Raw genomic sequence first — 27,226 nt, 5'->3', positions numbered from 1 at the left:
ACAGAACCAAGGCCTTGTATGGTCCTCGGACCCAAGCCTCTGGGGAAACCAACTACTTACCAAGAAAATACAAGTTTTGGACAGAACCCAGGCCTTGTATGGTCCTCGGACCCAAGCCTTTGGGGAAACCAACTACTTACAAAGAAAAATACAAGTTTTGGACAGAACCAAGGCCTTGTATGGTCCTCGGACCCAAGCCTCTAGGGAAACCAACTACTTACAAAGAAAATACAAGTTTTGGACAGAACCAAGGCCTTGTATGGTCCTCGGACCCAAGCCTCTGGGGAAACCAACTACTTACAAAGATAAATACAAGTTTTGGACAGAACCAAGGCCTTGTATGGTCCTCGGACCCAAGCCTCTGGGGAAACCAACTACTTACAAAGAAAAATACAAGTTTTGGACAGAACCAAGGCCTTGTATGGTCCTCGGACCCAAGCCTCTGGGGAAACCAACTACTTACAAAGAAAAATACAAGTTTTGGACAGAACCAAGGCCTTGTATGGTCCTCGGACCCAAGCCTCTGGGGAAACCAACTACTTACCAAGAAAAATACAAGTTTTGGACAGAACCAAGGCCTTGTATGGTCCTCGGACCCAAGCCTCTGGGGAAACCAACTACTTACCAAGAAAATACAAGTTTTGGACAGAACCAAGGCCTTGTATGGTCCTCGGACCTAAGCCTCTGGGGAAACCAACTACTTACAAAGAAAAATACAAGTTTTGGACAGAACCAAGGCCTTGTATGGTCCTCGGACCCAAGCCTCTGGGGAAACCAACTACTTACCAAGAAAATACAAGTTTTGGACAGAACCAAGGCCTTGTATGGTCCTCGGACCCAAGCCTCTGGGGAAACCAACTACTTACAAAGAAAAATACAAGTTTTGGATAGACCCAAGGCCTTGTATGGTCCTCGGACCCAAGCCTCTGGGAAAACCAACTGCTTAAAGGGAAAAACTACGTTACATGGATTCTCTAGTTTGCCTTCGGACCCTCAACACTAAAGGGACCAGTACGGAATGGAGTAACGAGTGTCCAAAAGCACAATCGAAGTCACGCAATGCTCAGTCACTCCCTCGGATGAATTATTTGGAATTTGTCGTTCTCAGACAGTACTCTCACACTTATTACAGAACGTTCAACCGTTATCTCGAGTTCTTGCTTTAAATTCCGTCGAGGAGAAACATACACATGGAGCACACCCATTCACAAAGTAGTGTTGTCAAAGGAATAGTATTCAAGACAAGTAAAGAAATTTCCATTTATTTTACTAAAACAAAGAAATAGTACAGCGTACAATTGAAAGTTCAAAAACGTGTACAAAAACACTTTTGAACGTTTAGACCCCCAAAAACCAACATAACCAACACAAGCAATATGTCAAACAACAAGTGTGCGGAAACTTAACATATGCTATAATATGAAATTGGTTAAACAACTATCTAAGCCATAACAAAATAAACCACAGCAGATAATGTAAAGGCAGAGATAGAGAGGAAGGAAGATGCAAACACAAAGATAACACCCGATGTGTTATCGAAGAGGAAACCGAAGACCTCGGCGAAAAACCTCTCCGCCGCCCTCCAAGCGGTAATCAATCCACTAGAAAATACAGTTGGGATACAAGGACAGCAATAGACCCTCCAAGCCTAATCTACCCAGTGCACCTAAGCCCTCTAAGCTTCTTGCTCCAACGAGGTTGCGCCGAATCTTTTTCTTTTCTAGCTTCCCGGATTCCGCTACTACACCGTAGCATCAACCAATGAAGATTGGCTCCTTCCTAACTGCTTCCCAGAACTCCAAACGACTGTCTCACAGAGATGATAATGGTGAGAACCAGGTTCGGTATAATGCCTCTCAAGGTTTTGACAATGGAGAGGAAGAGAGTGAGGGATTTTGATGAGACTCTAAGGTAGGGATTGTGTATGAAACAATCTTGTTTTTCTTTAGGGTTTCTCTCTCAAAATTCTCTCTGGAAGCTCTCTTTCAATCGTGGGTTAAAAGGGTATTTATACTGGAGTGAAGAGGAATGTGAAACGTCAGGTTTTTCCAAAACAGGGGTGGCTCGCGGCTTGACCTCGCGGCTTAACCAAGTCGCGAGTTCCAGTCGCGAGTTAACCGTATGGCCAGTTGTCCTGTAGTGCTCCAGCTAGCATGATTGTTCATCTTCCAGCATGCTTGGCACGTGTGCAGCTTCTGGCGACTTGCAGCCGCGAGTCCACCCGCGAGTCCCAGCCGCGACACTCTGTTTTCTTGCACACTCTTGAGCAATCTTCACTCTATCTCACTCACTACCCTTACAACAATCCCACCTAAATACAGGGTTACTAAATGCTGAATTACAAGCAAATTTGGCACGGAATAAAGCCAATTAGATGGTTGAATAAATTCAACCTTACAACAATGAAAAGCTGGAATCAGTTTGTGTCAAAGCTCATTACATAACCAAAAGAGAGGAAGATACAAGAGAATAAGATAAAGCCGAGGAAGTAGATCAGAGGAGAGGTTGGCTACAGCTCCAAGACCTTGTTCTTCCTCAACGCTTCCACATGCCCACAACTTAAACAGCGAAAGAGACCCAACTTGAGCCTGACACCGCCGAAGGAAAGGTGTAGGGAGTTGGAAGTTGAGGGGCTTTCTCTAAATATTCGCCCGCCACAAGGCAAAGGCGCTGATGGCGGAGAATCTTTCTTCTGACACACCAAAATTCTGGCATGAACAGAACCTGCTTCGGATTTTGACTAAAAGAGGGAGAGACATCCTTTCCCCTCGGTCGAAATGGAGTATTCTCTTGAACTTATGCTTCCTGTGCCCATACCTCACTATTTTGAGTCTCATGGGGGCACGACGCTTCCGTGGCGGAAAGAGTTCCTTCTTCCCAACCCTCGCCTCAAACATGTTGTGCTAAGGGAGGACAGCACTGAGTGTAAGAGCTGTGATTTGGGAGAAAACTAAAGAATTGGTGCGAAGGTGAAGTAACTTTCTCTCCTTTTTATTTAAAGAGATAAGGTGGTAGCATTTAATTCACGCAGCGTCCCAAGGAACGCTACAGACAAAATGGCCCTGGCCCAACTTCCAACATCAACTGCAACCACAACATTAAAGGGGCCTCGTAAAGGCGCACCTCGAATACTGGGACATCAGAAAGTACTGCGTGGCCAAAGACTGCATAAATACTTCTTAATTCGTGGGCCTAGTGAATTCGCGGCCCAGGCCCAATCTGCATAAGGGCCCAGGGGCAATGGCCCACGCTGAGGAATAACCGTTGCCGAGGACAACTTCCTGCTCGGCACCTCATGAAATACCTGAGGAAAGGGAGAAACTGAACTCAAAAGTTTTGGACAGAACCTAGGACTTACATAGTTCTCGGACTCAAGCCTATGGGGAAACCAAGTACTGAGAAAAAATCTAAGTTTTAGACGGAACCCAGGCGTTACGAAGTCCTCGGACTCAAGCCTTTTGGGAAACCGACTACTCGAATGGGGAAGATTCTCGGCTCAAATACCGTAAAAGGTTAAAGCCAATGTGTTAAGAAGATGACGAAACGACCCAACTTTCATCAACGTAAGGAAACTGTCCATTTGGCGAATGACATGTCCTCGGATAGTTACTTCCTACACCGTATCGAGCACTTAGTCCTCATCTTGGCTGATTTTAAGGTGAGTTTCGTTCCTTGCTGGTCGGCTTTGCTATGTTAAATAATTTTATTAAAGCCATGGCGACACCTTTTTATTAGCAAACAGCTTAGCCTTAGTTATCATTGATTCAAATGCTATATTATGGTGCCGAGCAGCGTTTGTAAACTTATAAAAACATAAAACATAACATGTGAAATAAGGTAACAGTAACTTTTATTAATATGAAAAATTATTACAATGTACAAAGAAGGGCTTAAACAAGCCTATACAAAAGATGAACTACCAAAGCAACAATAGCATCCACAATACAGATACGTAAACAATCAGGTGTCTTTTAAACTCGCCTTCAAAGTCTCTCCAAGCTCTGCCTCAGTACTGCTCATATCAGGAGAAGAACCTTCTTTAGAAAAAGACGAAGGAGAAGGAAGAAGAATTGGAACACATGGAAGCACTTCAGCAAGCTCTTGTCATCAAGGAGCGCAAAGGAAGAAGAAGATGGAGGACATGAGCAGAAGATGGAGGAGATGAATGAGGAAGATGGAGGACATGAGTAAAAGAAGGAGGAGAAGAAGAGGGAGGAGATGAAAAGAAAGAAAAAGGAGCAAAAGAGGGAGAAGGAAAAGCACCAGGATGGATCTGGTGGTGGAAAGAAGAAGAAAGAAAGGCAGAAGGAGACGCCAGTGAACGAAGAGAGGAAGAAGCAGGGGCACTTAGTCCCTGCCCCAGTCCTGACTCCCAACACACTGGTGCCATGTTAGATATGATCATGACAGAGCGGAGGGTGGTGATAATGGATGTCTTTGACTCGGTCACCCCGAAAGTGAGATGTGACGAGTCCCTGCTTCGGATTTTGGCTAAAAGGAAGAGGAGACGAATCTTGAGTCTCCGCCATCCTTGCCCTGATCGAGCCATCTCGAGCCTTATTAGAACATGGTGTTTTTGGGAATGAAGTGGTTTGTTCATGGCTGACTACTGTGGTGAACTTTCTATCGAATAAGGTATAGCCAGAGAGAAGAAGTGGACTCTGGGAGGAATCTGAGGGACTCAGGTATGAGAAAGTAAGCTTTTGTCTTCTCTCTTTATATAGGGGACGAGGAAAAGAATACATAATACGTTCAGATCTCCAAGGAAATCTGCAAACATGAATGCGTCCGTTTCATTCCCCCACGCCATCAAAAACCGTTGAATCTGGGAGGCCTCGTAAAGGGAAGACATTAAAGGCGCGCTTCAGATAACCAAACGGCATAAACGCATCGTGCGCAAATCAAGGGAAACGTCTTGTAGACCGGTACATTCCCTGGGCAGGTGAAGAGTCGCCAGCACCAGTCAAGGGATGAATTAAATGAGCCATAATGAAGGCTCGGTACTACCAAAACCTCCCTCTCCAACCATGATGTCGGACAGCAGGGTTTTGAGGGGCTATTGTGGGGTCCAATAATTGATGGGTCAGGCCCACTTGCTGATGGAGAGTTCAAAGGCCTAAGCCGAAAAAGGTCATGGCCCGAGTTCAAGAGTAATAAGGCCCAATTGGCCCGGAGAAGCAGCCGAGGACAGTGCAGTCCTCGGCTGGCCCAAAGATCCACCAAGAAGAGGGGCAAAACGGTAAAGGTACATGCTTGGAGGGAAATCTAAAATATCTAGGAAAGGCTGCCTTTACCATCTTCCCCATGCACATCTCTGCGCCTAACAGGGCCTTATCCTTTAACTTTATTAACCACTCCCAACAACTTTGGGTTTGGATTGACAGGACAAGTATCAGTCTTGGAAATGTCGACCCTACACGTGGACGAAGGAAAGTGAATGCAGACTAATATAAAAGAAAAAAGTAAGTAATCTAAGAAAGGGGGCCAGGACGACTGGCCAGGGGAGAAAAAAGGCTCCCAGCCTACCTCCAGAAGAAGGGCTCCAAGGGTGAAAGCGTTTAAATCACATGTGAACGCCACAAAAAAACCCATCGCTGGGTAACCGAGGCTTAGCCTTTCGAACCCACTCTCTACAAATGATATTGTATGGGCCCATTCATGCGCGGACCCAACCTTACCGCGGTTCGTTGCGGGACGTGACCCTACAATAATTATGTTCCAAAATCCACCCAAGAGATCTGATGTTTTTTTGAAAAAATCTAGGATCAGAACCAATTCCATATCAATTTATATCAATTTTCATAAGTATATGAGACTTAATTAATTTCGTTAGATTTTATGGTTGATAAAATGAAGTGACCAGCACATTATCACATTAATAAGACTTACCAACCAATTTGTGTCATTGATCACACAATGGTCACATGATTTTTCCATCCATAAAAGATAATGAAAGTTAGTCTTCAGAAGTCAATTTGATTGATAAATAAATTTTAGGAAGTTATAAGAAAAAATTGAAACTCCATGAGATGTTTTTACAACTGGACCCAAATCCAAGTAGTGTATTTGAATTTAGTTTTTTTTTTTTTTTTTTTTTTTTAAAGAAAATTTAAATTTATATGTTATACCTTACATAAGTTTGAACAACTCCTATAATATAGTATAGCTTGTTAAAAAAATCAAACATATTTCTTCTAGTCTACAGCATGGGCTTGATAAGCAAGACTTGAAGAAAATCATATGAATAACTAGTCAAAAGCATGGCGATGAGGACCTGATAAATCACATGAGACGGCGTGGACTCTGTCAACCTAGGAATATAAACTAATAATAAAGAAAATTCTCATTATATTTATAACAAAGACTTTAAGATACAAGACTTTTGATCAGAGCTGGGTTTTATGAAATTTGACAGGAATAACTTATCTAGCTTTTCACTAAAACTTTTTGTTGAAAGTATGCACTTGTACTTTGCAAAATACAAGTGCACTTTTAGACTAGAATTGATTTGCTTAGACACCTGATTAATCTATTATGACATTGGTTTTACTAATCCTAAACTTGTGACACAGATATTGATTTGCTTAATTGTTCATGTGGGGAAAAATGTACCATTTTCTTGAGGGAGGACATATCAGCAATGGAAGATGCAGCTCAAAAATTTGAGCAAGAAGAAGAAATTTTGCTGGAGCTTCAAAAAGAAACCAAATTTGGACATGACATGTTCCTGAAATCAAGTAAATAGTCTCGCATTAAGGATGGATCCACTCCATTTTGCGAAGTGAGATTTGAATAAATGCTTTAAATTATCTTAATTACTCCTGAATAGTTATACATTTGCCATGCTGTGTCAAATTTATGTGTTTTCTGGGGACAGTAATCAAATGCAAGAAGGCTCAGGGTATTAGAATGCCCAAAACTATATTTTAAAAATATAAGGCATAAGTCCATTTTAAATGGGACTGTCAAACCATTGGATCTATCAATAAAACTAATAGGATCAAGTTTAAGAGTCAATAAAATTTCTTTCTTTCAATTTCTTAGAGATGATGGCTGTCAAAATTAGATGGAAGCCCATTTACAATGTGTTGGTGCAAACACAATAATAATGGAAATGAAACACAAAGAGAAACTGAATAGTACTTCTGAATATTATTAATATAAAGAAAGGAAATACACAACACTATTTGGACTGAGGCGCAACACTCGCTCTTTTTAAGGAGATTCAAGCCCTTGGTTGGCTAATTCTTGTAACCGGTGCAGACCTTCTCTGACTTGTCTCCCCAAGGATACAACAGCCCAACAATTGCCAATAATCTCTCTATTTTTTTTTTTTCTATTGTAAATTGCAGTAACATAGATTGGGTCTGAATGAGTCTATTTATAGGCTCAATGGGCCTTACGAAATTACTACCTGAGGATCCAAGGGGCTGATTCATTTCCATTTATGATACCTCCACTCTTCACCTCCCCTTTGCGCACGTATCTAGCCCAATATCTGAGACAATTCATGTTAGCCCATTAATCACCACAATTAAAAAGAATAAAATAGTCTCTCGCCTTTTCAATGTGGGATTAAACATTTTCACAACTCTTCATCTTCCATATTCACTCCCACATCTTTACATTTATGTTATAACATTTACTCATTTTAATTATTTAATATTAAAATGTTCCAACACAATGCTAGATTGTTCTTAAATTATACTCCCCTTTTTTTCTATTATACTGTGTCTAACTCAACTATGTTCTGGAAATGAAAAACAGAACAATAATCAACATGAAGGAAGGAATGCCAACAACAGAAATGTAAGCTCTATGGAAGAGGCATCGACCATGAAAATGAAAGAAATGGAAATTGGCAAGCTCAATGGGGGAAAATCTAACAAGAGTAGATTCAAGAGTCGTAGAATGAGAGGGCCTTCACTATCTAGGGATTGCAAGAGGGTTAGAAGAGTGAGCTGAGCTGAGCTGACCAAAACATAATTCACTAGTGCCACAGGATTGTCTTCTAGAGTTTGACATCACTAACACACCAACTTCTTTACTAGATTAGGATCCTCTAAAGTTCTTAGGATAACTCCAATATGGAATTCCTAATAACTCTAGAGGATCTTAATCCCTTCATTACCTTGACTTTCTAACAAGAAAGAATGCACAGAAGAAATTTATAGCAATTACTGACTTTCTGACAAAGAAAAGAGAATAGTTCAATTGAGGTCTTGGCATAATCAGATTCAAGTGGCTCTCAGCTTTCCTAATCATTCTTCCTTTTTTATTAAATGGATATATTCATAGATATCTGCAAGGTATACATGGTAGTTTAGAAGGCTCCAGGCACAAATTTTGCATTGCTCAAGAGTAGTTAGGAAGGCATAAGTTTTGTAGTATTCAATAGTGGTTAGAAAGGCTCAAAATTTGTACAATCATTTAAATTCTAAGAAGAATGTTGTATATTACTGTTGTCTTTGACATATGTTTCCGTCTTCATAGTTTTGAAGCAAAATGCTGTATATCAAAATGTTGTCTTTGACATATTAATGTTGTATATTACCTCTTTCTTAGTTTTGAAGCAAAATGCTTTAAATTTGAACAAAATTACCAACCAAGTGCTCACCTTTTCAATTAGGGATGTGACCTTATTTTACAGTTTTTACCTATTTTTCCTTTTTTCTTGTACTTTTATTTTGTCAGGAGGGAGATAATACACCTTGAATTTTGTAACATCTATCTAAGCTTTGCTCTTACTATAGTAGTCATATTTCTATTGTATGATTTAACATGGTACAAAAAAACAGGTGACTTTGGTAAAGTGGGAATAGACGAATAAAAATCAAGACAAAAATGCACTCTTGATCCTTACATTCTAGGTCAATTCCTATTTTGGTCCCTAAATTACTTTCATTACTAATGTCATCCCCAAAAAAAGAAAATTGTTTTTACAATAGTCCTTGCCGTTAGTCAACCAACGGAAAAATCCTACTTGTCTGACGAAATGCCCTACTGACATGGCGCTGACGTGACCATTAAAATATTATTAAAAAAATTATTTGACATTTTTAAATGCCATGTCAGCATTTAAATTAATAAAAAAAAAAGCCAGATCAGAGTATTTAAACTGAATTAAAAAATAAATTAAAAAAACTTTAAATCTAATTAAAAAAAAAACCTTTAATTTCTTAATTTTAATTTAAACTGAAAATACAACTTTGATTTAAAATGAAATTTTAAAATTTCTCAATTCTCAGTTTTAAAATTTTTTATCACAATTCTCGGCGCCAAACCCCAATCCCAACCCCACGAACCCAAGTTACCCAACCCAACATCAATTTAATCCCTCTCTCTGCCCATTGTTCTCTCACTCTTTGTCTCTTTGATTTATCTTTGGTCTGCTCCAAAGACATTAGTAGGGAGTTGGCCATGACTGGATTGTCTTGTCATCCATATCTTAGAATAGTTTTTTGCAATGCTCAAAATAGGATGTGATTATCCACAAAGCTAACTCAATGCGTGTTTTTGGCAACGAAACAACCAAAGAATTAGGAATTTGGTCAACTGGCTAAAATGAAGATAAAGATTGACCATTCAATACTCTTACAGAAACAAGTTATTTTAAGGTAAAGTTTGTTTGAAAAAATTAGCTCAAGGATAATGAAAATTTGCAGTTAGGAGTCCAAGCCTGGTCTATTTTCAGTTGAGGATTTATTATTTACCTATAAATCTGACCGAGGCCTTTCAAAGGTATTTGTCTTTGCTTTGTTTGCCTTGTTCTGAGTTTATAAGTGGGAACAAGATGATTTCCGTTGAGAACCAGGCACCTGGTACTGCTTTGATTATTGTTTCCTTCTTCCTTTTGTCCATGAATGTCAATAATTTTTATTTTATTATAAGTCTATAAGCTTAGTTCAATTGGAGTCTAACTTTTGTGTTCTTTTATTTGAAAATATAAGTGTCAGAGAATGCAATACCAAAAGATGCATCAGATGGATTTGTTGTGCCAGAATCCAATGCCTTTGGCCAATCATTCAGGTTTTGACATTTTCTTCCACAATCTTTGTTTATAAGATCAGGTGATTTTCATAAATGGTGTAGTTTCTCATTCAATGAATTGTGTCAAAATGTGCGGTAGGGATTATGAATCAACTGTGAGGCTAAGCATTGTGGAGAATACCTATCGGTTGAATCATATTAACCAAACATATGATTTTGTAAGTACACTTTCATTAAGTTAATGTTTAAATATTAAACTTTAGGACTTCATAGTTTCAATTTGATATATGAAACTTTCAATGCAAATGCAGGTAAAGAGGACAAGGGAAGAGTATGCAAAATTGAACAAAGCAGAGATGTCCATATGGGAAGCCATTGAACTCCTTGACAGTTTTGTGGATGAAAGTGACCCTGACCTGGAGGAACCTCAGATTCAGCATTTGCTGCAGTCGGCAGAAGCCATAAGAAAAGATTATCCTAATGAAGATTGGATGCACTTGACTGCCCTTATTCATGGTAAATACCCTATGCACACTCCTAGTTTTTGTTCTAAGGCTAACATGCAAAATATAAGTTCTTTGAATGTGTAATTGTATATGTTTAACTTAGTGGCTCTATGCTTTTATTCATAATATCAGATAATCACTGCACACACTTGGCCCTATATATTCAAGTTTACATAAAACAACTTGATAATTGATTCTTGCATGGATTTCAGATGTTGGAAAGGTTCTTTACCATTCTAAATTTGGATCGCTTCCCCAGTGGGCTGTTGTAGGTAAGAAATGTTTTTAGACCAAATAAATGTTAATATATTTCTCCTATTTCGAGTCATTTCAATCTGATGATGAATTCTGATGTCGCAGGAGATACACATCCTGTTGGTTGTGCCTTTGATGAATCGATTGTTTATCACAAGGTCTTCTCAAAAACTTTAGTTAATTATGTTTGACATGATTATATATAGTCAGTCAATTGAAAGAAATTTCTTCGAATCTTTTGCATTGCAGTATTTCAAGGAAAATCCAGATTACAACAATCCTGCCTACAACACTAAACTTGGAGTCTACTCTGAAGGATGTGGACTGGAAAATGTGCTGATGTCATGGGGGCATGACGATTACATGTACATGGTATATCCTTTGAACCTTCAATGAATTTTTAATGAAAAATCTTTAATAAGATTTTCATATTGAAATTTCCACAATATGTTATTTCAAAATAACAATCATAATGCTAATAACGTTGTTTCCAAATCCTTAGGTGGCCAAGGCAAATGGAACTACTCTACCATCAGCTGCATTATTTACCATCCGATATCACTCATTTTACCGTAAGTATTATTCTTTATCTTTTCCTTTAAATTTGAAAAATAGTTAATATTCTCGAATTGTTTTTATACAATAAAATGAGTTTTATCTATCCATCTCGCAGCAATGCATACGGAAGGAGCATATAAATACCTAATGAATGAGGAGGACAGAGAGAATCTGAAGTGGGTTTTAACATTCAAGTAAGCTTCCATTTTGCTGTTTAATTTGTGCATTTTTTTTCTTTCTTACTCGTGTTCTACCCCAACAACTGTTCATTTCTCATTGAGCTGATTGTGAGCATCAGTGTTTTTCCCCACCAATTATTCAATTTTTGTTTAGCTGATTTTGATAACTAAACTGATTTTATTGTATTGTACAAAATAACAGCAAATATGATCTCTACAGTAAGAGCAACGTTCATATTGACGTTGAAAAAGTTAAACCGTACTATGAATCCCTCATAAAAAAGGTGTGTACCAGTGCAAAATTCTGTGCTTCAGTAATTTTAAACACTTTTTTTTTCTTTACTAAAATTGGATTTTTTTTTCTTTCTTTCTTTTTGCAGTACTTCCCAGAAAAGCTCAAATGGTAATCCTTGAGGTTGGAAGGCATACTGCACTAAGGGAAAGGATCCGGCTTTAGGCTGCCTGCCATACTTTTAGTTGTACTTGCTTTCAATTGGCAATGTTAATTTTATTTATATATGTACTACAAATTTCTGTAATCAGTACTAAGAAATTTGTAAAATATTAATAATGCAGTCCCACATCGACAAGAAATAAGTTTTAATCCTTCCTTTCACTACTGCAGTAGTAGAAATAAGTTTTTCAGCAATGAAATATATAAAAATGAATTGTTTAAATTGCACTTTTTTTACCCTTCCTTTAACATGAAATTTGTTGAAAGTATCCTCCCCCACAGCTATGTTATCAATAAATTTTTTAAATTGCATTTTTTTTTATAGTTTAAAATTATGCATAGAATATAATCTTATAGATCATGATGATGCTCGAAAATCAGTAGGCTGAATGCTCCGGGTTTCAACGGTTGGATGAGTTGAAAACAAAGGAAGAGACTATTGAATGTGACCGAGATGAACTGGACAAGGACCCTCCAATAGTTAAATTAGTTTTCTCTCTAGAGCACAAATATAGTGAGTGGATAAATAGTAGAACTTAACCTGGTTGGATGAGGCCTAATCCTTTTTATAAAGAGTTTGGAGTGGATCTACTTGTTAGGTGCCACTAATATCTTAGGAGATGTGTGGACTTAGTGGGAAGAGTGAAGCGAATTTTGGGGAATTTACTCCACATTCCAAGATGACGGTTAGAGGTCTAACCATTCGAAATTATGGAAAATGTTTAGAAATTTGCTAAGTGTTTATTGGTCGTCCATACCTTCTCATGATATGGAAAACCATGTTCTCTTTGGACAACCAGGTCCTTTTTGGATGACTGGCGACATGCTTGGATGTCCTTATTTTATGTTTGTAGTACATATTCATTTTTTCTCTTTTTTGAAGACTATCTTGGACGTTACTGGTCTTGGACGACCATTATGGACTAAGATTACTTGTTGTTGATCACCATCAAATCATATAGTAAATAATATCCGATTGGAACAAAATTTGATGTGTATTAAAAGCGTAAAGAACATGCAATCCAACGATTAGATTTTCGAATTATGTAGTAATGTTAATGACATTGAGTAAAGTTGTAACCTTAGACTACAACCAATTTTGAAACTAAATTTTGTCCCATAGTATCCCAATAAATAAAAAAGGGTTTGTGTTTATCTAGTTCTATTCTTATATATTTTAAGACAAGTGTTAATCATGAAACTGAACAGGATTTTTTTTTTTTTTGACTAGGGAGACAATAAGAGGGCTGGACCAAAAACGTGGTTTACAAGACAATTTTATGATTGTATACCACTATACTGCCTTAATGTTTGGATTCTGGTTTTAACGCGTATGGATTTTGTTCATTAAGATTTTTTTTTTTTTTGGTTTGTTTAGGAGGGGTAGGAAATTCATTGTATGAAATTTAAGGACTTCAACAGACTTTAATTACAATATTTGCGTACTAAAACACCATTTAATTTCCCAAATTTTATAATATCATATAGAGAAAAACTTATAAAAAATAGTCACATGAATAATAAGTCCTATTATAAATTAATTAGTTAGACTCACTATTCTTCCAAAAGACCTTGGTGGTATGGGTTTCAAGGAATTACAAAAATTCAATGATGCAATGCTAGCAAAACAAGTGTGGCGGCTTCTCAAGGATAAAACCTCTCTTTTCCACAAGTTCTTCAAAGCAAAGTTCTTTCCCAATAGTAGTATATTTGAGGCGAAGGAAGATAAGGGTTCCTTTGCTTGGAAGAGTATTCTCAAAAGTCAGGATGTCATAAAAAAGGGGGCTCAATGGAGAGTGGGGAACGGTGAGAACATTCTTATCTTTAAAGACAGCTGGCTACCTGACCCTCAAAACTCTAAAGTTCAATCCTTTCCATCCTTCTTGGGTAGTGATGCACAAGTTTCGGTTCTGATTGATAAGGAGAGTAGATCATGGATTACAGATGCAATTAGTAATAACTTCATGCCACATGAATCTAGGTTGATAAAATCAATACCCATAAGCATCATGGAAGCTGATGACAAGCTGTTTTAGCCAAGCAATTCAGATGGGTTATATTCAGTCAAGGCCGGTTATAGCCTCCTAGTAAATGAAAATTTGATTTCCCCCGGTGGAACCTCAAATATACCTCAGTCTAAGAACACTTGGAAGGGCCTTTGGAATCTTAAGATCCCTAACAGAACCAAAACACTGATGTGGTGAGCTACAAAGGATGCACTGCCAACCCGGGCAAATCTCACTCATAGGAAGGTCCTCACTAATCCTACTTGCCAAATCTATGAAACTGAGCTGGAGTCCACCTTCCACGCCCTCTGGTCTTACCCGAAGCTAAAAGAGGTTTGGAAAGTACATTTTGAGACTTTGAAAAACGAAACACAAGAATGTTTGACCTCCCTAGATGTGTTTAAAACATGTTTGGAGCAGCCCCACAATACGTACTTTTTTGCAATGCTAGTTGATCAGATTTGGTTCAGAAGAAATAAGCTGAGATTGGGTGAGGAGGTGGTGGACCTGAAGCTACTTAACTCAAGGTCTAGAGACGCTCTTCATGAAATTCAACTTGCCACCGCCATGCCTCCAAAACCCCCTCCTATCTGAACCCCTATCAAATGGAATCCATCCCCCTCGGAATGGTTCAAAATCAACTTCGACGGGGCTGTTTTCAAGGAGCAAGCGAAAGCTGGTTTAGGCTCCATCATTCGAAACGACCACGGTCTAGTTATGGCTGCATCAACACAAGTTATTTCGCTACCCACTTCTGTGGAGATGGTGGAAGTGTTAGCAACGCAGAAGGCTTTCATCTTTGCCAATGAACTTGGTTTTGATAAAGTCATCCTAGAAGGAGACTCTGAAATTGCAATTAGAGCCATTAAATGTGATGACTACTCTACAACATCCTTTGGTCACATTGTCTCTGACATTAAGGTAGTGGCGGCTCAGTTCAGGTGCATGATAATCCAGCACACTCACAGACAAGGGAACATGGTAGCACATAGCCTTGCAAGAACAACATGTAATTTTCCTCCTTTTTGTACTTGGATGGAGGAAGTTCCTCTATCTTCTTTTGCTATGTATTCTGCAGAAACTATCAATAATACATGAGCCCTTGGCTTTTTAGGGGTGGCCACTCAAATAAAAAAAGTTAGACTCACTATTATTTATGTAAGTGAAATGAATATACATTTCTCAAACTCCAAAAATATTATATAATTACCTATAAAGAAAAGGCGAAAAGCACATTTTGGTCCCTACATTTTTGCACGATTCCTACTTTGGTCCCTAAATTTTATTTTTACCGTTTTTAGTCCCTGTTTAGAAAAACGCCTTCTGTTTTAGTCCTTTCCGTCAATGCCGTTAAGGCACTAACCTACGTGGCAAACAAAATTATTAAAATAATAATAATAAAATTTATTTTGTCATTAAAAAATGCCAAGTCAGCATTTAAATTTTAAAAAAATAATTTATTAAATTTAACTAAATAAAAAATAAAAAAAAGAAATAAAAACAAAAAATCATATGAATTGAGATCTAAGTATGTCTTGAACAAGAACACAAACCCAGATTTAAGTACACAAACCCAGAAATTAAAATTCAAAAATTAAAATTTTCAAAATCACCATTTTCTCAACCCAGCAAAATCATCAAATCCTAAAACTCCAAACTACCAAATCAATCCAAAAATACCTCACAACCAATCCAAACAAAAAAATCTCAAACTCAGAAAAACCCATCATCCACCACGTCTGAAGCAAGCCACGAGCCCAGGGACAATCACAGTGACCAAACCCTGAGCAACTCATCAGTGGTAAGGAAGATGCTGCCAACAACTTTGCCCGTGGCCACTACACAAGTAATTTTTCCAAACTCTCTTATTGTTATATACTGTGTTTTTGTGGTTGTTTATTTATGTTGACAATTCTTGTGTGTTGTTTAATTTATGGCAGTTGGAAAAGAGATTGTTGATCTTTGCTTGGATAGGATCCGAAAGCTTGCAGATAACTGCACTGGTCTTCAAGGTTTCTTGGTTTTCAATGCTGTTGGTGGCGATACCGGATCTGGTCTTGGATCGCTTCTTTTGGAGCGCCTCTCTGTTGATTATGGCAAAAAGTCGAAGCTTGGTTTCACTGTCTATCCCTCACCACAGGTCTCCACATCCGTTGTAGAGCCTTACAACAATGTCCTTTCCACACATTCCCTCCTCGAGCACACTGATGTCGTTGTGCTTTTTCTTCATGTTTAATTCCTTGTTCAGGTTTAATTTGATGTTCTTATTTTTTGGGTTTGTGATTTTTGGATTTTAATTTTGTGTTCTTAGATCTGAGTTTGTGTTCTTGTTGTTCTTGCTCAAGACACACTTCAATCTTAATTAATGTGATTTTTTTATTTTTATTTCTGTTTTTTTTTTATTTAGTTAAATTTAATAAATTATTTTTTTAAATTTAAATGCTGACTTGGCATTTTTTAATGACAAAATAAAATTTTTTATTATTATTTTAATAATTATGTTTGCCACGTAGGTCAATGCCCTAATGGCACTGACGGAAAGGACTAAAACAGAATGCGTTTTTCTAAACAGGGACTAAAAGCGGTAAAAATAAAATTTAGGGACCAAAGTAAGAATCGTACGAAAATGAAGGGACCAAAATGTGCTTTTCACCTAAAGAAAAAGGTAAACCCCCACCCTTAAAAAAAAATTGATTTTATGTTTAGGAAAATTAACTACATTTTTAATTTTATTTTGGGATATATATTAACTACGTTGAGAAAAAAAATATGTTTACTAATAAAAATAAAAAATAAAAAATTCGGGTTGAATGAGAAAAGAGTGTTGAATTCCGTCTATATAAAAAATCAATTGATGTCTTAAACTAATGATAAAGAGCAATCATGAAAAATAAGTATACTTAAGCATACTTTCAAGATATAAATGTACTTAAGCACACTTTTAACAAAAAATTTTTAGCAAAAAAACTAGATAAATTGTTTCCAATTGGATATCGTGAAAAAAGTATATTAAAAGGATGTGATCCGCTTCCAGCTTCCTTCTTGCTTAGGGGCTCTATATAGCTACATGTTGCTTTCTTGTAGCACGTGTAAAAGCTAGCCAATAGTTTTAGCAAAACAACTACTAGTTATATTGATATAGAGACCTGGATTTGTTAACTCAACTCATTGGTTGAACAAAAGATCGGAGATTGGTTACATCAAAAATCGATTTGTGTCAAAATTTGAAGATAAAAGCATTTTGGATAATCTATATAACTATTAATAGCCAAATTTAGAGAAAATTCAATTAGATTTTAATTAGATTCTCAATTTTGTGCCAATGTCCCAATTAATTTTTAATTTTGTGCCAAGTGAATTATTGAGTGTAAAAATCGAACAGTTCAAATCCAATTAGATTCTAGATTAGATTTCAATTAGAGTATACTTTTCCACCATGTGTCCATCTAAGGCTGTGTTTGGTTTGATATAAATCGAATTCCGAGTGTAAAATGAATGCAGAGGAAAATGAATTCCCGTAAAGAAATTAAAATCCGAGCGTTTGGTTTTGTAATGGAAAATAGTTCGGAAAACGATTTCCAATGTTTGGTAACATTCTGAAAATGCTATTTTCCTACAAATTTTTCACATTTTCTCAACTTCCAAACAAATTCATATCAGAAAATTTCAAAATATACACTTTTAACACAACCAAAAATCAAAACAAAAACATATTTAGAACATATACATGATATATCAGTGGGAGAAGGAGCAAGAAAAAGGGAGAGATTGAGGGAACAAGAGATAGATCGGGAAAGAGAGAGATCGACGTGGATGAAGGACGGCAGCAGCCAGATCGGGTGGGTTTAGGGGTGGAGTGGAGTAGGCTGGTGGTCGAGGGTGGCCAGATCAGTGACGTTGAGCAAGAGGGAGAAGAAGAGTTGAGGAAGAAGAGAGAAAAAAGAGGAAGGCAGTGGGGCGGCGTGATCTGGGCGGTGGGGCGGCGCGATTTGGGCTGGCCTTGGCTTGGCTAGGTGGCGCGATATGGGCGGTGGGGCAATGCAATCTAGGCGACGGTGGGGGCAACACGATCTAGGCTGGCCTTGGCTTGGCTGGGCAACCAGAGCTTGGCGTCAAACTGTGGGTTGAGTCAGGGGCGGAGGCAGGGGGGGTTGAGGGGGGGCAGTTGCCCCCTGCCCCCCCTGACCTCCCCAAAAAATATCATATATAGTATTGCAATTTACAAACCTGCCATTTTGACCTCAAATGTTCCATGCTCAGAGGACAAATAACACTATTTTGTCTTTTTCCATGTATAGGTTCCATAAGAAATAACACAAACGTGCCATAGGTTTATTTGTCTTTTTAAACAAAACTATGTTTTTTGGGTCCCACTTAAAAACCATATTCTTTTTTTTTTCCCTGCCGCATGTTCTTAAGCAACTGCAATTTTTTTCCCCCTGGTGCCTTTGTCACACAATTATTTCCTTTGAATTAGGGTATCCACATCATCATAATAATAATAAAAAATAATATTTAAGACCTTTTATATCAAACTAAAACCCTAGCCTCCTAATTGTTTTCTCTTCTATCTTAACTTTTTCACAGTTTCAAACACTTTATTTTTGCCATAGACCAAAATTTTAACTTCTTAGTTCTTACCACTTAAAAGAATAGAGAAAGAAATATTGAATTTTACATAACTTTTTAAGAGTATTCAAGGCCAAGAAAGTACAACTTTGCAGGTATATTTTTATATCCTTAACACTTTTACATTGATTTATTTTGAGGAATCAAATCACATGTTTAACTTCTATGTCTTTAAATTACTCTCTTAAATTGATTGTTATTAACTATGAAGTGATTTTATTTATTTGAATTATATAAAATGTGTACTTGTAAGCAATTGAGATTATGATGAAGCCTAATCAAAATAATGATTTTCAAATCAAATTTTAAACAAACTTGTATCAAGGTATATTTTGCAAATCTTCCAATTGAGTAAATTAAACTAGGTATGCAAATATAAATTAAAGTTTATATTATATTTGATCTTGTATGACAATTACATTAGTATATAATTGTTTATCTATTTTGTTATTTATATTTATTAGTAATATTTAGATTAATTTTACTTTCAATCTAGTCTTTCAATTTTGCCCCCCCTAAACTAAAACCTTGGCTCCGCCACTGGGTTGAGTTAAGGTTGGTGCGTGGGCTGGAGCTGAAATGAGGTTGGTGCGTGTGTGAGAGGAGTGTGTGAGGAGTGAGTAAATTCCGGAAAGCATTTAAAGGTAAAATGGGAACGGAAATGATTTACGAGTTAGCAAGTGTCTTTTACCAATCAAACTGAATTCTATTTTTAGTTTGAATTTATTTTCAAGTGTTGCCAAACATAGACCTAGGTGTAAAATGTTTTTTGATTTCAGTTTACCATTGAAACAAACGCAGCCTAAGTTTTTGATTTTTGTTGCAACTGAATTATTGGGTGTAAAAATCGAAGAGTCTAAAACCAATTAAATTCTAAATTATATATTACATATTTTAAAAATGTATGGTTTAAAAAATGTGTAAGCTAATACCATATATAATTTGTACATTTTCTATGTAAAAAAGAGTATATTTTAAACCCTATAATTATAATTATTTTTAATTGTATTCATGCATATACAAAGGACTACACACGAGTTGATAATAAAGAATAGACGCTTGAAACTCTCTAAATTTTTTTATTTTTATATTTTCTAATAATTACTTTTGGAAGTATAAATTTGAAAATAATTATCTTCCCGGTCTTTGCTCCCCCTTTTTTTTTTCTTTGTCGTAAATTCTCTCTCAGATAAAAAATGAAAAACAGACATACAAAAGTGTTTTTAGGCAGCTTGTACTACTTAAGAAGTATCAGTACTAAGCATGATCTTCCATTAAAACCCCAAAAAATGAACCCTGTAAAAGTAAAACCCATCTCTCCCTTCAGGCTCTCCTCTCTCCTTCGCCTCCAAAAGGACCCAAACCTTGCTCTCCACCTCTTCCAAAACCCAAACTCTAACTCTAACTCTAACGCTAATCCCACCAAGGCAAAGCCATTCCGCTACCCCCTCGTCTCCTACGACCTCATCATCACCAAGCTTGGCCGAGCCAAAATGGTCGACGAAATGGAGCAAATTCTCGACCAGCTCAAACACGAAACTCGCTTCTCTCCCACCGAAATCATCTTCTGCAATGCCATCTCCTTCTACGCTCGAGCCCGCCTCCCCGACCGAGCTATCCACACGTTTTTTCGAATGCCCGATTTTCGTTGCCACCGGACTGTTAAATCTCTCAATTCGCTCCTGAATGGGCTCTGTAACTGTGGAGAATTTCGCAAACTGAGAGAAATGTTTCTGGGTTTTCATAAATATGGAACCCCAGATGCTTGTACGTATAATATATTGATTAAGGCTTGTTGTAGGAGTGGGAGGTTGGAGGATGCGCGGTACGTGTTCGATGAAATGCAGAGGAGAGGTGTTTGTCCCAGTGTGGTGACTTTCGGGACTTTGATTCATCAGCTTTGTTTGAACTTTAGGTTGGAAGAAGCTTTTAAGTTGAAAAATGATATGATGAGAGTTTATGGTGTTATGCCTAATGCGTTTGTTTATTCCTCATTGATTAAAGGGGTTTGTGGGATTGGTGAATTGAGTTTGGCTTTTAAGCTTAAGGAGGAGATGGTGAAAAACAAGTTGAAATTGAACTCAGCAGTGTATTCTACTTTGATTAGTGTGCTTTTTGAGGTTGGGAGGAAAGAAGAGGCTTTGGGGCTTTTGGAGGAAATGAAAGGCTTTGGGTGCATGCCTGATACGGTGACTTATAATGCGATGATTAGTGGGTTTTGTAAGGAGAGGAATTCTGAAGCAGCATTTAGAATTTTGGATGAGATGGTAGAGAAGGGGTGTAAGCCAGATGTTATTAGCTATAATGTAATAATTAGTGGATTGTGTAAGGAGGGGAAATGGAGTGAAGCAAGAGAATTTGCTTGAAGATATGCCGAGACGTGGCTTTCCTCCTGATGTGGTGTCGTACCGGATACGTGGGATGCTAGGGAAGAAAATCACACCCACTTTCAACTTTCTTGCATTCACACTTATATATATATATATATATATATTCTTTGCATTCACACTTATTTTTTTTTCTTTGCATTCACACTCATTTACAAAGAATAATATCACTTTACACACACACATATACATATATCCTTACCTTTATAAAGTTATATCTATCACATTAAAAGAGCATATATGTTCTATAATAACTCACGCATCATACATAGTTAAAATACCACAACTATATATATATATATATATATGTATGTATGTATCTCATAACTTAACCACTTAATATAGTTTTGTACATAATTAGTGTGTGTGCATATATATATATAATAAAAATGGTCATTCAATAATTTATAATCTTTACAATTCTCATTCAATGGCATTATAAAATAATATGCTTAACCACTTAAACAGATAGTTTAATTATAAAAATTGGGTCGAGGTGTTACACCCATGGCCAAAGACATCAGTAGGGAGTTGGCCATGACTAGATTGCTTGTCATCCATATCTTAGAATAGTTTTTTGCATTACTCAAAATAGGATGTGATTATCCACAAAGCTGACTCAATGCGTGTTTTTGGCAACGAAACAACCAAAGCATTAGGAATTTGGTCACATGGCTAAAATGAAGATAAAGATTGACCATTCAATACTCTTACAGAAACAAGTTATTTTAAGGTAAAGTTTGTTTGAAAAAATTAGCTCTAGGATAATGAAAATTTGCAGTTAAGGAGTCCAAGCCTGGTCTATTTTCAGTTGAGGACTTATTATTTACCTATAAATCTGACCGAGGCCTTTCAAAGGTATTTGTCTTTGCTTTGTTTGCCTTGTTCTGAGTTTATAAGTGGGAACAAGATGATTTCTGTTGAGAACCAGGCACCTGGTACTGCTTTGATTATTGTTTCCTTCTTCCTTTTGTCTATGAATGTCAATAATTTTTATTTTATTATAAGTCTATAAGCTTAGTTCAATTGGAGTCTAAATTTTGTGTTCTTTTGTTTGAAAATATAAGAGTCAGAGAATGCAATACCAAAAGATGCATCAGATGGATTTGTTGTGCCAGAATCCAATGCCTTTGGCCAATCATTCAGGTTTTGACATTTTCTTCCACAATCTTTGTTTATAAGATCAGGTGATTTTCATAAATGGTGTAGTTTCTCATTCAATGAATTGTGTCAAAATGTGCGGTAGGGATTATGAATCAACTGTGAGGCTAAGCATTGTGGAGAATACCTATCGGTTGAATCATATTAACCAAACATATGATTTTGTAAGTACACTTTCAATAAGTTAATGTTTAAATATTAAACTTTAGGACTTCATAGTTTCAATTTGATATATGAAACTTTCAATGCAAATGCAGGTAAAGAGGACAAGGGAAGAGTATGCAAAATTGAACAAAGCAGAGATGTCCATATGGGAAGCCATTGAACTCCTTGACAGTTTTGTGGATGAAAGTGACCCTGACCTGGAGGAACCTCAGATTCAGCATTTGCTGCAGTCGGCAGAAGCCATAAGAAAAGATTATCCTAATGAAGATTGGATGCACTTGACTGCCCTTATTCATGGTAAATACCCAATGCACACTCCTAGTTTTTGTTCTAAGGCTAACATGCAAAATATAAGTTCTTTGAATGTTTAATTGTATATGTGTAACTTAGTGGCTCTATGCTCTTATTCATAATATCAGATAATCACTGCACACACTTGGCCCTATATATTCAAGTTTACATAAAACAACTTGATAATTGATTCTTGCATGGATTTCAGATGTTGGAAAGGTTCTTTACCATTCTAAATTTGGATCGCTTCCCCAGTGGGCTGTTGTAGGTAAGAAATGTTCTTAGACCAAATAAATGTTAATATATTTCCCCTGTTTCGAGTAATTATGTTTGACATGATTATATATAGTCAGTCAATTGAAAGAAATTTCTTCGAATCTTTTGCATTGCAGTATTTCAAGGAAAATCCAGATTACAACAATCCTGCCTACAACACTAAACTTGGAGTCTACTCCGAAGGATGTGGACTGGAAAATGTGCTGATGTCATGGGGGCATGACGATTACATGTACATGGTATATCCTCTGAGCCTTCAATGAATTTTTAATGAAAAATCTTTAATAAGATTTTCATATTGAAATTTCCACAATATGTTATTCCAAAATAACAATCATAATAGTAATAACATTGTTTCCAAATCCTTAGGTGGCCAAGGCAAATGGAACTACTCTACCATCAGCTGCATTATTTACCATCCGATATCACTCATTTTACCATAAGTATTATTCTTTATCTTTTCCTTTAAATTTGAAAAATAGTTAATATTCTCGAATTGTTTTTATACAATAAAATGAGTTTTATCTGTCCATCACGTAGCAATGCATACGGAAGGAGCATATAAATACCTAATGAATGAGGAGGACAGAGAGAATCTGAAGTGGGTTCTAACATTCAAGTAAGCTTCCATTTTGCTGTTTAGTTTGTACATTTTTTTCTTTCTTACTCCTGTTCTTCCCCAACAACTGTTCATTTCTCATTGAGCTGATTGTGAGCATCAGTGTTTTTCCCCACCAATTATTCAATTTTTGTTCAGCTGATTGTGACAATTAAACTGATTTTATTGTATTGTACAAAATAACAGCAAATATGATCTCTATAGTAAGAGCAACGTTCATATTGACGTTGAAAAAGTTAAACCGTACTATGAATCCCTCATAAAAAAGGTGTGTACCAGTGCAAAATTCTGTGCTTCTGTAATTTTAAACACTTTTTTTTTCTTTACTAAAATTGGATTTTTTTTTTCTTTCTTTCTTTTTGCAGTACTTCCCAAAAAAGCTTAGATGGTAATCCTTGAGGTTGGAAGGCATACTGCATTAAGGGAAAGGATCCGACTTTAGGCTGCCTGCCATACTTTTAGTTGTACTTGCTTTCAATTGGCAATGTTAATTTTATTTATATATGTACTACAAATATCTATAATCAGTACTAAGAAATTTGTAAAATATTAATAATGCAGTCCCACATTAGCAAGAAATAAGTTTTAATCCTTCCTTTCACTACTGCAGCAGTAGAAATAAGTTTTTCAACAATGAAATATATAAAAAATGAATTGTTTAAATTGCACTTTTTTTACCCTTCCTTTAACATGAAATTTGTTGAAAGTATCCTCCCCCACAACTATGTTATCAATAAATTGTTTAAATTGCATTTTTTTTTTAGTTTAAAATTATGCATAGAATATAATCTTATAGATCATGATGATGCTCGAAAACCAGTAGACTGAATGCTCTGGGTTTCAACGGTTGGATGACTTGAAAACAAAGGAAGAGACTATCGAATGTGACCGAGATGAACTGGCCAAGGACCCTCCAATAGTTAAATTAGTTTTCTCTCTAGAACACAAGTATAGTGAGTGGATAAATAGTAGAACTTAACTTGGTTGGATGAGGCCTGATCCTTTTTATAAAGAGTTTGGAGTGGATCTACTTGTTAGGTGCCACTAATATCTTAGGAGATGTGCGAACTTAGTGGGAAAAGTGAAGCGAATTTTGGGGAATTTACTCCACGTTCTGAGATAAGGGTTAAAGGTCTAACCATTCGAAATTATGGAAAATGTTTAGAAATTTGCTAAGTGTTTATTAGTCGTCCATACCTTCTGATGATATGGAAAACCATGTTCTCTTTGGACAACTAGGTCCTTTTTGGATGACTAATGACATGCTTGGATGTCCTTATTTTATGTTTGTAGTACATATTCATTTTTTCTCTTTTTTGAAGACTCTCTTGGACGTTACTGGTCTTGGACGACCATTATGGACGAAGATTACTTGTTGTTGATCACCATCAAATCATATAGTAAATAATATCCGATTGGAACAAAATTTGATGTATATTAAGTGCGTAAAGAACATGCAATCCAACGATTAGATTTTCGAATTATGTAGTAATGTTAATGATATTGAGTAAAGTTGTAACCTTATACTACAACCAATTTTGAAACTAAATTTTGTCTCATAGTATCCCAATAAATAAAAAAGGGTTTGTGTTTATCTAGTTCTATTTTTATATATTTTAAGACAAGTGTTAATCATGAAACTGAACAGGATTTTTTGTTTTTTTTTTTTTTTTTGACTAGGGAGACAATAAGAGGGCTGGACCAAAAACGTGGTTTACAAGACAGTTTTATGATTGTATACCACTATACTGCCTTAATGTTTGGATTCTGGTTTTAACGCGTATGGATTTTGTCCATTAAGATTTTTTTTTTTTTTTTTTTTTTTTTTTGGTTTGTTTAGGAGGGGTAGGAAATTCATTGTATGAAATTTAAGGACTTCAACAGACTTTAATTACAATATTTGCATACTAAAACACCATTTAATTTCCCAAATTTTATAATATCATATAGAGAAAAACTTATAAAAAATAGTCACATGAATAATAAGTCCTATTATAAATTAATTAGTTAGATTCACTATTCTTCCAAAAGACCTTGGTGGTATGGGTTTCAAGGAATTACAAAAATTCAATGATACAATGCTAGCAAAACAAGTGTGGCGGCTTCTTGAGGATAAAACCTCTCTTTTCCACAAGTTCTTCAAAGCAAAATTCTTTCCCAATAGTAGTATATTTGAGGCGAAGGAAGATAAAGGTTCCTTGATTTGTACATATAGAAAGTACATATAGAAAGTACCACTGCTTTGTCACTCAAATATGATATTGAATGTTTACTTTGTGAACATAATTTGAGTTTATAGAAACTACGTGGGCAAGATTTTGAGTTTACATTTCTGCGACGTGATAGTTTTGGCATTGAAGCTGTTAAAAGCAATTATTAGATAATAATTAGTAATTACTAATGATTTCACAATCTACCGGTTAGTTTATATGAAAATTTGGATCGAGAATCCGTGATGAAAGTAACTCATCTTCTTAATGGTATTACATGGAGCAACGGTAATGGTCTAATAGATAGAGAAGCCCTTTTACCCTTTACCAGTTGCAAGCTTACTTCCTCACCTACATTTCCGGAGATTCTAGCCTTTTGCCCTTAATTTTTTAAAAAATTTAGCAATATGCCCCTATTTCGAAACTATATAGGGATATGCCCCTGTTTCGATACTCGATTAACTTAAAATCGAGTTTCAATGAAATACTCGATTCATAGAAAATCGAGTTATGCCGAAAAAAAAAAAAAAAAAAAAAAAAAAAAAAAAAAAAAAAAAAAAAGCATGGAGCTCGATTTTAGGGAAGTCGAGTTCCAAAACGTCACTATAGGGCTTAAAAACGTCACTATAGTGCCCCTTGAACTTGGTATGGGGAGTTATAAAAAAATTTTGCAGGAAAACGCCGCTATATGGCCCTAAAATGTCACTATAGGGCTTAAAAACGCCACTATAGGGCTCCCAGAACAGGGCGATTACACTTATAAAAAATTTTGCAGGAAAACGCCGCTATAGTGCTTTAAAACGTCACTATAGGGCTTAAAAACGCCACTATAGGTCTCCTTAAATATGGGGCGATCACACTTATAAATTTTTTTTTTGCATGGAACTCGATTTCCTGAAACTCGAGTTCCATGCAATTTTTTTTTCTTTTTATACATTTTTTAAGTTTGATCGGGTATAACTCGATTTTCTACAAATCGAGTATTTAATTGAACTCGATTTTAGGATAATCGAGTATCGAAACAGGGGCACGTTCCTATATAGTTTGCAAACAGGGGCATATTGCCAATTTTTTTAAAAAATCAAGGGTAAAAGGCCAGAATCTCCCTACATTTCCCAGTCATAGCTTTCAAGCTAGGTAGGAAAATTCTTCGGAGAGCTAGCCAACTAGTAATCAAAGCTCAACTCAAAAGTTCCACGTAGAATATCTCAATTATTAGAAGTACCACAAAGCTTGTTTTGTTTTTTGTATTTTAATAATTGTTACAATTAGTAGGGAGGAGAGAATTTTCTTTATAACCGAGGCTTGCAATGTTATTGAACTACTGGCCAGAATTGAGTTTTATGATATTTCAATTAAGCATTGTTACAAGTATGACAATGCTAGCACTATTCCACTAAGCAGAATTATCTCAAGCATGAGTTAATTCAAAGGGAAGAAGTTTAGAAAGTAATGATCTTATTTATTGTAACAAATGGAATGGTATTTAATTTTGGGGCTTGACAAAATATTTGAGGAAAAAGTCTATGAAATAGGTATT

At 36.3% G+C, this 27,226-nt stretch overlaps 2 protein-coding genes and 1 long non-coding RNA gene across 4 annotated transcripts in view; all 3 read left to right on the top strand.

Annotated features, from left to right (window-relative positions):
- The first annotated feature begins 9,725 nt into the window (after nt 1-9,725).
- LOC126697312 (probable inositol oxygenase) overlaps nt 9,726-27,226 on the top strand; it is a 28,870-nt gene continuing 11,369 nt past the window's right edge. The window contains exons 1-3 of one of the 2 annotated variants that reach the window (XM_050394256.1): nt 9,726-9,821; nt 9,951-10,029; nt 22,211-22,289. In XM_050394256.1, the coding sequence (XP_050250213.1) occupies nt 9,794-9,821; nt 9,951-10,029; nt 22,211-22,289 (186 nt within the window). In that variant the 5' untranslated portion in view covers nt 9,726-9,793. Of the gene's footprint in view, nt 9,822-9,950; nt 10,030-21,429; nt 21,903-22,210; nt 22,290-27,226 lie in introns of those variants that run through there. The other variant, XM_050394255.1, reaches the window with a different exon arrangement.
- Nucleotides 15,493-16,131, top strand: LOC126697314 (uncharacterized). Its single transcript, XR_007646183.1, has 2 exons — nt 15,493-15,794; nt 15,889-16,131. It is a non-coding gene; the product is annotated as an uncharacterized LOC126697314 (long non-coding RNA).
- LOC126697311 (putative pentatricopeptide repeat-containing protein At1g53330) lies at nt 19,762-21,031 on the top strand. The gene has a single exon (XM_050394253.1). The coding sequence runs from the start codon at nt 19,774-19,776 to the stop codon at nt 20,941-20,943; it is 1,170 nt and encodes a 389-aa protein (XP_050250210.1). The 5' UTR covers nt 19,762-19,773; the 3' UTR covers nt 20,944-21,031.

This window comes from Quercus robur, chromosome 8 (assembly GCF_932294415.1).
Source record: "Quercus robur chromosome 8, dhQueRobu3.1, whole genome shotgun sequence".
Taxonomy (NCBI): domain Eukaryota; kingdom Viridiplantae; phylum Streptophyta; class Magnoliopsida; order Fagales; family Fagaceae; genus Quercus; species Quercus robur.
This window is presented reverse-complemented; position numbering and strand designations above follow the sequence as displayed.